We start from the raw sequence: 13,263 nt of genomic DNA, 5'->3' as shown, positions 1-13,263 counted from the left end.
ATTGTACAGAAAGGTCTGCTCAATCCAAGTATTACAGTATTACCCCAAAAATGGAGGAGGCGGGAAGAGATTGGAAACTGGTCTATCTGCCCAATATAAAGGATCAAAACTGACGGAGGAATAAAAATAACATAATATATAATAATATATGCCATTTAGCAGACGCTTTTATCCAAAGCGACTTACAGTCATGTGTGCATACATTCTACGTATGGGTGGTCCCAGGGATCGAACCCACTACCCTGGCGTTACAAGCGCCATGCTCTACCAACTGAGCTACAGAAGGACCTGGATGATGACAACTGTGCCATACGGATTGCAAAATAGTTGGGAAGAGATTTTTGATGTACCGATTCCATGGTAAAGGGTGTATGAGTTGATATAAAAACGACGCAAGATTCAAGACTTCGTGCATTCCAGCTAAAATTATTATATAGGATTCTTTCTACCAACAAACTGTTGAATACATGGGGCATAAAATCATCGAAGCTTTGCAGATTTTGTTGTGAAGATACAGAATCAATACACCATTTATTTGTTTCTGTTCTCAGATTCAGGAATGGCTGAAAATCATAGCATTGATCTAAAATTGACCCTGCAAATAGTACTGTTAGGAGATCTGGAGAGACTGGGTCAGTCAATTAATGATATACTAAAACTCTTAGTTAAAATATTTATCTTCAACTCGCAATCTGTGGATTCTTTTCGATTAGACAGATTGAAATTGTACGTTAAACATCACCGTATAGTTTAAAGATATGTGTTGCATAGAAACCCGAAGTGGGTGGCCAGCAGAGATAGATGGGATGGGCTGAGGGAAGCTGAGGGTTGGTATGTGGAACTGGAGACAAGTGGGACTGGAGTTGCTGTGTGGGAGATAGAATGATGGTCAAAGGTAAAACGTTTTTTTTTTTTTTAAGTCAAAATAAAACATAATAAAAAGTACATTTGAATGACACTGAGTGGCAGTGTTTTTACAACTAATGCCGGTTTGCCTGAGGCTGATGCCATGCCGGTGTTTGTACACAAACATATGTAACGGATGTGAAACGGCTAGCTTAGTTAGCGGTGCGCGCTAAATAGCGTTTCAATCGGTTACGTCACTTGCTCTGAGACCTTGAAGTAGTAGTTCCCCTTGCTCTGCAAGGGCTGCGGCTTTTGTGGAGCGATGGGTAACGATGCTTCGTGGGTGACTGTTGTCGATGTGTGCAGAAGGTCCCTGGTTCGCGCCCACATAGGGGCGAGGGGACGGTTTAAAATTATACTGTTACACATATACACACACTCTTGTTCAAATAAACACATACAAGAACACACACATACATGTAATAGTGCCAGACATGCACACAAACATATACAGTTTGCATTGCTGTTATGATTTTAGTTGTCCTTGATGTCCTTTGTTTTAAATGTATTTTTAATTTTTTATAAAAAAATAGCATTGGTTGCTATTTTCTGTCTTTTCCTTTTTTCTCTTTAGTTCATTCTGTTGGTTGTTGGTGCATTGTAGGGTTCTTGGGGGTGGGGAATGGAATTAATTGTATTTTACATTTTTCTTCCTGGGGGGGTACTGTGGGAGGCGTCTCAAATGGTTGAGGGACAGCTATTGGGGAACTGTGGGAGGATGTTGGAGGGTTCGGGTTCACATTTTTTGGCCTGGTGGTAGATCGGTCAACGTGCCCTTGAGCAGGGCATTGACCCTGGATGCTTCTGTGTGTCGCTCTGAATGGGAATCTGTTGGATGACTGGTATGACGTAGTTGTTGAGCGGCTTCACTGCAAGTATATTGTATGTTTCAAATATTCAATAAATAAATAAAAAGTTTATTGCATGTTCAGAGGATCCCTTAGCCAATATATTCTATTCCACAGGAGACAGATGCATGATTAATGATCTTATTCATATTAATTAGCTTTGGAGGGCAGCTTCTCTAAATTTTTTACAGTCTCATAACATGGTGTGTACAAACCCTCCCCCACCCTGTGTATAGTCAAATATAAATCATAATTGTGCTGGCGAAACAATGTCAGCAGCCTCTAACCAAACAGTGCCATGTTACAGTACATATGCTGTTTAATCATAAGTAAACAGTGAAAGCTGTGTGGAAACATAAGCGGGAAGGTAAGATAAAAACCCTCACATACTCCTAGCATATGTTACATGCAAGGGAGGGAGCAGATACCTTGTTTAGTCCAATGTTATTTACCTGCTGGGTCGATAAACTAGAATTCATAGAGCAGATATCTTATCAACTCACAAAATACCAGCACATTCACCAAAGCACAAAATGTGCTAAATATACATGAACTACACATGAATATTTGTACCTCAACGTGGGTAGAAAGAACCCAAAAACGTATCCCAAAAGCATACCCAGGATGAAACCAGGTTTGACTGGTATAGCCCTCAACAATAGTCTATAATAGCCCTTACTTTCATCCTCTTCGGAATTAAATAAATATATCTCAGTCCTCCAAAATCAATTGCACAATACGTGGTTGGAGTGTGTTTGCGCTTTTGAGAAAAAGAGTGACCTTGTTATAGTACTGTAGGCAAGAACCGTGGATGTTCTCTGCATGATTAAAGAGTTTTATTTATTGCCTAATAACTTTGGTTCAGGTGTAGGATCTTAATTTGTTGCTGAGAATTTTCCTGTGCCACAGCAAATGGAGATGAGTTTTTGTGATTTACCTAAATTCACTGAAAACCTGCACTAGCACACGGTTATTTTAACAGTACTGCACTTTTCATGTAGCCCAATTTCAGCCAGCTAATTGCCTAAACACGGTTCAAGCAACATTATGGACTAAAAGTTCAAATCCAGTTGCTGCAGGATTATGCTGGGACAATACTGGTCAAATTAAGATCCTACATCTGTAGGGGACAGTGTTATTTATTATTCTTATGGGTGAGCATGGTGACCCAGAAAATAAAGTAGTAAAAGTATGAGGTTGTGAAATAGCTAGCCAAGAAGATTATGAGGAAGGATAAAGTGGATATTTGGATGGGAGCTAGTGGTGTTTACTGTCCTGAAGGGAGCATGTTACCAAAAAAATAATTTGCAATAAAAATTGGTTCTGGAATCAACTTCATCTCCACATTCTTGGGCGGCTATGCTTCCGGGATGAGATCGTTTTCATGTTTAATGTATTATGTATGTTTTGTGCTCCAAGTGTGTTTACTAAGACTTGGCTCTTTAAAAAAGCTATTTTTAAGTACTACAGCATTTTTCACGCATTCTGATGTGAGACATTTATTCCTGCAGAAGTGGGTGGCGCTGGATGATGTGGCTGATGATTGGTTGCTTTCTAGTGCAAGAAGATAAGCACATTTTGTATTCATGCCTTGTAAACCAATCTATTCTGAGCAATGCCAGTGGTCCATTGCCTGGGCTAAACAGTCCAATTCAGCACATTAGCCAAATGCCACTTTCAGGAAATGTGTTCTTCTCTCATGGGCCAGCTGGTTGTTACCTGTTACCGCAATGGAAAGGACTTGATTGAGGGAATGGAAGTGAACTACAGATGGTCAAATCCATCTACCTTCATCACGATACTGTAGATTGTATGTGCATAGTAGAATGAAATACAACAAATGAAATCAGTGAGTCTTTTCATGAGGAAACATATTGCTTGTCACAACAGTTTAATGTGATATCAACATGTATAAGCACTGCATTGGCATAATATTAAAGTGTAGATTTTTGTCAGCATAATATGGCACAAAAACAAAAAAAAACAAAAAAATAAGCGTTTTACATTTTCCCAAACATTTTAGAAATTCAAATACAGATAGATATGTGTAGAACGTTTATTCTATTCCAGAAAGCAAATATTTGATTCACAGTGTTCTGGAGCAGAAACGAAAGAATCATTCAAGAGTCTTAATTCATCAAGAGAGTCTTCATTAAACACACTGATAACGAGTAATGAGGGATAAAAAAGGAATAACTTAACATGATTATCACTTGATAGTCTCTGGGTTGCATTAATCCGTAAATACAAAGTGAAATAAATAATTAGCAGTTCCAACGATTCTACGTGCAGCTGAGTGTAATTGTAACGCCCTTATGTGGTGGTAAGTGAAAACATGACAAGAGTCATGTTGCTTGGTTGGGGGTTGTGGGCCGAACGTAAATTGCAGGATTTGTAATCTGCGAGTAGCAGCAGTTTCCACTCCATGCATGTCCTTGTTTTCCAACCTTACCCTAACACTTACCTTAGCCACTTGCTACAGTAGCATACCTAAACTTAACCTTACCCTGCCTACCACTTACCCTAACCACTTCATAGCATGCCTAAACCTTACCCATTCTAGATGTTCATTACTGACATTAGTTTACGCTTAAGTAAGAGTGTGCAACTGCGCCTCACTATGGAGATAGCCACGCACCGTACAATGACCACTAAGAGTTTCCCATGGCAATACTCAAATATATACAAATCCGTATGAGAGAGTTTTCTCCTATACCATGGATAGAAATAACCAAAGTTCTGTCTCTTCCATTTTTTGTTTTTTTACTGTATTCATTATTGTTCTCGATCTAGAGTAGGCAATCCCTGATTGGCTTATGTTAACCAAACAAAATATTTAAAGAGTACTAGCTAGCTTTCGACACATAAAATGAGAAGAAGTAACTTTTTTTCAAATCTCTCACATATACTGAACTACCAAACATGGATGTGGTGTTAGCTGTGAAAAGGAGCAGGATATACTTCTGTGAGAATAATTGTGTGTTTTTTTTTCTGTCTACTTCTGATTGTAAGTGGTTACCACAGACAAACAAAATCTTGGCATTTTTCTTTAGTTTACTCTCTAATGATGGGCAGAAATGGAAGTCAAAGGGTAACGAGATCCCACACAATGCCTTTGAACCACATACAGCACCTGTACAAGCTCTAATGTACAAGCCAATGTCATGACAAAACAATACGCCATAAAACATGGACTTTCCATATCATACACCGATTCAATTAATAAGATAAAGTAGGCTTATATTGAGCACACATTAGAATATTTTTGAAATTGTTTATACAATAGCGTTATTAAAAATCCCAACTCGTGTTTTTTATATTCATTGCAAAGTCCATTACAGATGGCAAGACAGGTTTAGGTTATACGGACAGCATTTCCCTTGTATACACATTGGCAACTCACAACAAGAGAATTGACCATTACATTCAAGCAAAAAAATGTTTTCTCTTTAAACAGTATTCAACTTTAAAGACAAAATTACACTGTGTACATTTTTTATATTCTGGGCAACATCTAATAGAGCAATAGCTAATATGTTTTAACAATTCAAAACTACTCCATGATAGGCTACCATGTAACATATACAGCAGTAACATCAGGCTTTAATGTGTAGAGTGAAGCTATGTTACAGACACTCATTTCAATTGCTACTGAAGAGAGCAGCAATACAGCATCACAAAGGACCAACAATATGCACATGCACATGTAAGAAGGCAAATGACCAAACATTCACAGTTTTGATGTATAATAAGATGGCCAGTGAAATATCAAAGTCCACATTCTCTGCTTTCCCGAGAGTCAGACTGCAATCTTCCTGTGATAATGACAGAGAGAACGAGAGAGAGGAAGCAAGATAAAGAGAGAGAAAGAGACGCTCACTACACACATCCCGTATGGCACATCGTCTGGCGTGGCATTATTTTGATGATGGTACAGCGCTGATGTGGACCTATGTAGCTTGAACGATATCCACTTTTCTTCATATTGTCTTCATACCGTTTCCAAATCAAAACATGGAACCTCATAGCATTATGTCTCAGGAGGACCCTTGAAAACAGCCAATCGTCATGGCCGTAGTTGAGCTGGCACTCGGTGACCTCCAATCAGACGTTGGTGCAGTTGGTGGAGGGCGGTGTGTTGTCCACCTTGCTGCGGAACTCCTTGAGTTCGTTGAGAGGGGAGTTGGTAACCTGACACCTGAACACCTGCTTGTAGGCCTTCCTGAAGTTCTCCGAGAGGAAGGCATATATGACAGGGTTGACGGAGGAGTTGCTATAGGCTAGGCAGTGGGCCGCCACCCGGAACAAGAAGGACCACTGGGTCAAGGGGAAGTTGCCAAACTCCACCCACAGGTGGACCACATGGTGGGGGAGCCATGACAGGCAGAACACCACCACCACTACAAGAACCGTCTGGGCAGTCTAGTGGAGAGAAAGAGAGGAGAGGGGGAGCACAGGGTAAAAAGTCTTCAAGTATGAAGACTTGAATTTACCTTTCATTAATAAAAAAAGACTTCTGAACGCATCTACTAATGTCAATCAATACATTGTCTAGTTGTTATCACTATGTGCGTCCACTAAGCATGTGACGTGTATAACCTTGTCCCTTTATGAGATTGTCTTTCAGTAGAATCTGGGATGTTCTCATGTCTTTTGCCAAAACTAGCAGAGCTAAAGGTGGCATCTGTCGGATGAAATGCCAATGTCATGCTTGCTGGCCTGCTCTGGCTTTCCCCTGCATTCCTGGCTTGCAGATTGATTTACCGCCGTGTTCAATAATTAGCACGCAACATGGGAGATATATTAAAGAGCGGGAACATACAGAGAAGGCATTGGGGCAGGGCTGGAGATGTTTACAAATGTGTCTGCTTGCTTTCCGCTGCTATTTGAGTGTCTGCCTGCCACAGCAGTTCCTGAGCCCCGCTAACAGGGAAGCACATGGATCTTCTCCAGGACTCTGGGAGGCGATGCTCAGAAAAAAAGGAGGGAGGGAAGGAGAAAGGGAGATGAAGGACACAGAGAGAGGAGTGAGGCGGGGAGAAAGATAGATGGTCAAAGACCGATAGGAACGCTCACTATAAAAAAACAGACCTGTAATATAGAGACAGCGAGATCAGACACAGAGGGATAGATGTAGCTAAGTAATGAATTGAATGAAGTGAGGTTTTCAGTAAGCTTGGTGGCATCATGAAAATGTACATAAGTGCAGCTCAAATACCTACCATTCAGCACTACAACCAGCCCAAAATCAACATAAACCACATTGTTGCAAAAGGCACAGCTGCATAAAAAAAATCTCCCTTTCATCTGTTCCCAGGTCTCCCTTGAAGACCAGCAGAACTGACTGTACCCTGAACTCCCAATCATTCAGAGCTGTCAAATTGGTATGTGTAGTGTTCAATTATTCCGTCAACAGTCAAATCCCAAAATTAAAACAGAAATAACCTTGCTCTGTTATTTATTTTACCATCATTAGTTAAGTCTAGGTGTTTGAGTCTATGTGTTCGTTTCTCTTGGAGAACGAACACAGCTAATTTGAGGGTGACAACTTGTGAATCTATAAATTGTTCTTGGGCTCATATATGGAAATATAAATATATAAATCACTGTCTTAAGCGACTGTATATGGTATGGAAGAGGAATCGGAATCTGTTTGTATAGTACAGCACACATACACAACCAACACACACACACATACCCAAACACACACGCCCACACACACACACAGTCAGAGGGGCTCAAAATCCCCCAAAAGACTAAATCACTGAAGTGAAACAGTGGAGGTAGGACATTGTGACTTCCCCTCTGCCATCCTCACATTGAAGGGCTTTAGGTCTCCATTTAGAGGCTATTGGAAGAACAAGTCCAGCATTGGCATCCATAACAATTCCTGTGTGCTGTTAAATTAAACGCCTAATTGAATTAAATAACAGAGTAAAACTGTTAAATCTGCTAATTAACTGTGCCTCACACCTCCTACACTGGGAATTCATGAAAACATAATGGCATGTCAATCAAAAACAAACCCATTGCCTACTCCAGGGAACACCTTTTTTTTCCTGAACAGCCTAAAGATGACTGCAATCGCTAACAACCGCCTGTTGACATTTCATTTATTTAAGTATGTATATTATGAAGTGTCAGAAAGTACTGGAATTCATATGACGCATCCCATTTATAACCACGTGCATGATACAAGAAATCCATGTTTATCTGGCCTCCATTGATCTCCCATGTTACGATTCCCTTTTATAATAATCCAAACACAAGGTCAAGATTATTTTTGAGGAGTGGATAGAAAGTAAAACATTTGCTCAATAGACTTATCAAAGTGAAAGGACAAAGAGGATTGCAGGAGCTTCCCTATGAGCACAAGATGTTGAAAACATGTCATTTTTTGTTGTGCTGGGATGCCACACACGACCGTCTATAAACACCCTGTCCTCCTCCTGTGTGTACCGAGGGCTGATAGGTGGAGACGTTTTATAATAGTGGCAATAGTAGCATTGTTTTCCCAGCTGCTCCTGATAACGTTGTTTCACAGCATTGGAGGAGTTACTGAACTGATGGCTGGAGGTCGAGGCCAGCATCCTCCTACTCCTCACACATGCACACACATATGTGAGCACACACACACACATGCACACATGCACACATGCACACATACATACATACATACATACATACATACATACATACATACATACATACATACATACATACATACATACATACATACATACATACATACATACATACATACATACATACATACATACATACATACATACATACATACATACATACATACATACATACATACATACATACATACACTGAGTGTACAAAACATTATGAACACCAGCTTTTTCCATGACATAGACTGACCAGGTGAATCCAGTTGAAAGCTATGATCCCTTATTTATGTGTTAAATCCACTTCAATCAGTGTAGATGAAGGGGAGGAGACAGATTAAAGAAGGATTTTAAGCCTTGAGACAGTTGAGACATGGATTGTGTGTGTGTTCCATTCAGAGGGTGAATAAGCAAGACAAATTATTTAATTACCTTTGAACAGGGTATGGTGGTAGGTGCCAGGCTCACCGGTTTGTGTCTAGAACTGCATCGCTACTGGGTTTTTCACACTCGACAGTTTTCTGTGTGTATCAAGAATGGACCACCACCCAAATGACATCCAGCCATCTTGACACAACTGTGCGAAGCATTGGAGTCAACATGGGCCAGCATCCCTATGGAACGCTTTCGACACCTTGTAGAGTCCATACCCAGACAAATTGAGGTTGTTGTGAGGGCAAAAGTGGCAGGTGGATTCAATATTATGAAGATGTTCTTAATGTTTTGTAGACACAGACACACAAGCACACACACACAATTGATTATACCTTTAATTGAACACCTTGTGTCTTGATCTGCCTATGGACACAGCCTCTGTTTTCTTTACTCATGTGACACATTTAATTGTATTCACAGTGAAAGTGTTAAGTGTAAATAAGTTGGGCTGGTTGGGTGAGATGATTGACGGCTCAAACATGCGCATCGATTTGAATCAGGCAGCAATATCTCTTCAGCTAGGTTTCCATCCAATTGGCAACATATTTTCATGAGAATATTCAAAAAATCTCTGCATAAAAACAATATGTGCATGTTCCCACCAGAGATGTGTTTCCATCCAATTGACTTATTGTGGATGTGCGCGATGACATAGTCCACGTAAAAATCACTTTTGTTATTAAATTCCCATGTACCGGATAAAAAATATATAAGTTAAATCGGTTTCCATCACATTTTCAACTCTACTGATGGTTTTGTCTTTAAAAAAAGTTACATTATATAGTGCATGTGCCCCATCTGGTATTGGCATGTGCGTTCTAGCCAACAGCTCTCAGATACCATTTTTTTTATATAGGCAAGTCAGTTAAGAACAAATTCTTATTTTCAATGACAGCCTAGGAACAGTAGGCTAACTGCCTTGTTCAGGGGGATAATTACATATTTTTATATTGTCAGCTCGGGGATATGGTCTTGTGACCTTTCGGTTACTAGTCCAACACTCTAACCACTAGGCTACCTGCCGCCCCAATGGGTATATAGCCTACAAAATAGCGCAATAATTTTAAATTGTCAAATCGCAGCCAAGCATCGATCATCATCTCACCAGACTAAGACCCTCGATATTAATTGGAAAGGAGCATCAAGCCCATCCCCTTTCACTTTCCCTCCCTGTGAAGTTGCTCGTCATTTATTTCATTTGTAGCCTAATAAACTGAAGGATGGCCTGAGTTGTAGTGGGAGGACCTCACAGCGTGTAATCGAGGGACTCCGAGTGACATAAAGATCCCACCTTGTCTAGCGTATTTAGCTTTGTCGACATTTGGAAAGTTTACCGACAAATGAACTGTTTCCATCAGGCCTGTCGTGACATTTTTTTTTTATCCGGCATAAAAAGGTTGGATTATAGTGAAGATATTCCTATAGACAAATAGTATTTCATTAGTCAGAGTTTATACTCATTGAATGACATTTGAACTGTCTATATGTGACCAAATGAGAATACATTTTTATGAACGCATAGGTCAGACCAACATGAATTTTTTATTGTTTAGTTATGCGTAAGCCATGTGGACCAGTGTCTGGGCATATTGTTAACGGCCAACACTAAAGAGCCAGGCGAGCAGCAGCAGCGGGTTGGTTTAGATAGGCAAATGGCCATTAAGAAGAGTAATGACTGAAAGTCCAGTTTAATTGCACTTTCCCACTCTGCTGCTTCACTCAAGTGTGGTAATTGACAGGTGCTTCAGGGACATGGTAGATGGAATGTACTGCCGATACCAAGTGCCTTATATTACATTTACAATACTGACTAAGTTTATTGGTTATTCTTCTTCACTAGACTATTGTTTTTGCCTAGAAAACTGGCAATGGGATGTTGGTTGTTCAATAGTATACGTTGAAGCTCTATGCAAGTGCGCCAGTATGTGAGGGAGGCTAGGGGGTGGTCCGGACGGGGGCTAAGCCGCTAGTTCGGAAGTTGGAGATTTTTGCATTTTTCAAACACCGGAAACAGCTTTTTCCTACAATCCAGAGTCATAATCAATATGATGAATTCTATGGCAACAATATTTCTATTTGTCTGCATATCTAAACATACCTCTCGAAGCTGTCTGTGGTTCTTCTTTTAAAGAAAACAACTAAATATGCTTCTCTGCATCTCTGCTCAAAATCTGGGTAAAAGATTGAAAGCTTTGTGAGTTTTGTTCAGTACAATGTAGTTATTGCTTGCTTTTCTGAAGTCCACCAAACCTTGCCAGAAGACATGTCAGCTAAGATAGTTAGACAAGCTAGTTACTCTAACTTGATCGATAGCATGAAATGGCTTCTTGGTAGCCAGATATGAGGTTGGGAGATTGGGAAGCTATCTGTGCCTGCTAAAGCCAACTTCATAAAATTGCTAGGTGGCGAGAAACAACAACCAATATTTTTTCTTTACATGAATATATCTTTGAAAACATCTTATCCAAATAGTGTTTTTAGGCTAGAAGGATGGAAGCCTTCTAAATCTTAAATGATATTGAATGTTTTAACACTTGCCTCGAGCTCTTGACAACATGTCTAGAAAAAGCATTAAAGTAAAAATGTCAAAAAACAACCAAACAGGTTCCCCGCCTCTTGTTTGGCATATGGCTGAGCTGAGTGATGAGGCATAACTCCTTTCAAATTCATAGACGGCTCTTTAAATTCAAGGACTGACATGCCAAGATGGTCAAACTCCTTGATATAGTTTTAACCATATTTTGACGTTAAACCATGTATCTTTACATTCTTGGCGTAAACAAGTAGTACAACCTTCTATTTTGGTTTATGATAAAGCCATAGTGGGTCACAGTGCTAAGCTCATGAGACATGTATAAGTTATATTCTTCAAGAGTCATTAAGTAAATACTAAGAATTGAAATGATGATTGTACAGCTTCCTAAATCCCAGACTGTAGCTTTAAATCCCAGACTGTAACTAATGTTGGTCTTGTTCCCCTACTATTGCTGCTGGACAACTGGTGTGGGAGACTGTAATACTCCAACATACTGCATTTGTGGGGCTGTCCGCCATACACTAATGATCACCATCAACAGTCAATATGAAAATGTCATGAATGGTTTTTACATACCTTCTTTTTCGATGCCTCTGACTTTCTGGACATGTTTCTGAGTTTTTTGTGCAGGTGATTTAAAACCTGAAAATGCATAAAGAATTGTGTGATGACCTATCAAACGATGAATTAAAGCCTGTGCTATAACAAATGTGTAATAACATTGTATTGAAATAATTTATTTTCAAAGGCTATCTAATTTATGTCTTAGTTGTCCCCACCTTAGATTACACAAACTGACATATTTTGACATATGTTGACAAATTGGCAAATGTAAAGGCAATTATCTATCAATACAATAATAAATACATCAGGATTGCCTGCGTACCTTTGCGTAACAGAACGAAATCAGCAGCAGGGGCAATACATAACCAAAAACAAACGTGCACACAACATAGACTTTCTTTTGGTTTTGATCCGGCCACACTTCCCAGCAATAGGTGTGATTCTCGTCTCTCTGGTATATGTTGTGTATGACCGCGACTGGCGCCGCCATTGCCAAAGAGAGTATCCAAATGACCACCACTCCGATCAAAGCGTGCTTTGACACGCGGATGTAGGACGACTTTCTGGAGTGAACAATGGCAATGTAGCGGTCCACCGACATTGCGGACAAGGTGAAAATACTAACCAGCATGGAAACGGTGAAGAAATAATGAATAAACTTGCAGATGAAGGCACCCAGAACCCATGTCGGCATCATGTAAATAGTTGACTGAAAAGGGATGCAGAAAAGCAGATAGGACAGGTCGGCGATGCTAAGGTTGAGGATGAATATGTTTGTGGTGCTCCGTGGTTTTCCGGGTTTACTACGTGCCAGCACCGTGATGACCATGGAGTTTCCCAACACTCCAAGCGTAAAGATGAGTCCGAAAACTAAAAGCGTAATGAAGTTGTCCATGCCAATCCCGAACAGAAGTTTCTGATTTTCCTCCTCGACATCCGTGCTGTTGAGATACCATGATGCAAATTCGGTTAGGTTGTCCAAACCAGACGAGTTCATCACTTTTTCTAGTGCTGGACTATTTTCAAATGTAACTATAGGGCGCACAAATGCCTTCATATGTCTTCATGGGTCGTTTGACAGTAGCTGGCAGACGTTTTTGCCTATTCAGATAACAAAAGCATAATTTGTTTCAAAGTCTCTTGAGTCTCTTGAATACAGCCATCACACAATATTGTATCTCAATTCGTTACAATGTTCCTCATTGTTTTTCGATACAATGTAAGTGAAGATACTTTTTACGATACATTTTGTCAATATGTCTGAAGTTAGAGTGTACTGTTCTATATATTCTTGGTGCGTAATGCAGTTGCTGTCTCCACCTGGTGCGTCCTCAGTCGC

General features: G+C 40.0%; 1 protein-coding gene across 1 annotated transcript; it reads right to left on the bottom strand.

Moving 5' to 3' along the window:
• Positions 1-5,014: 5,014 nt before the first annotated feature.
• Positions 5,015-13,263, bottom strand: LOC124004762 (galanin receptor type 1-like). Its single transcript, XM_046313531.1, has 3 exons — positions 12,247-13,263; positions 11,937-12,002; positions 5,015-6,176 (listed from the first exon to the last, which is right to left on the bottom strand). The coding sequence occupies exons 1-3, from the start codon at positions 12,979-12,981 to the stop codon at positions 5,859-5,861; spliced, it is 1,119 nt and encodes a 372-aa protein (XP_046169487.1). The 5' UTR covers positions 12,982-13,263; the 3' UTR covers positions 5,015-5,858.

This window comes from Oncorhynchus gorbuscha, linkage group LG19 (genome assembly GCF_021184085.1).
Source record: "Oncorhynchus gorbuscha isolate QuinsamMale2020 ecotype Even-year linkage group LG19, OgorEven_v1.0, whole genome shotgun sequence".
Taxonomy (NCBI): domain Eukaryota; kingdom Metazoa; phylum Chordata; class Actinopteri; order Salmoniformes; family Salmonidae; genus Oncorhynchus; species Oncorhynchus gorbuscha.
Note: the sequence above shows the minus strand (reverse complement) of the source record. Positions and strands in the feature narration are given on the sequence as shown.

Coding starts and splice junctions, on each gene's coding strand:
- LOC124004762 (XM_046313531.1), bottom strand. CDS start 12,981: ATGAAGGCATTTGTGCGCCCTATAGTTACATTTGAAAATAGTCCAGCA. Junction 12,003..12,246: donor TTTCGTTCTGTTACGCAAAG/GTACGCAGGCAA, acceptor ATGCATTTTCAG/GTTTTAAATCACCTGCACAA. Junction 6,177..11,936: donor CAGAGGCATCGAAAAAGAAG/GTATGTAAAAAC, acceptor TCTCTCCACTAG/ACTGCCCAGACGGTTCTTGT.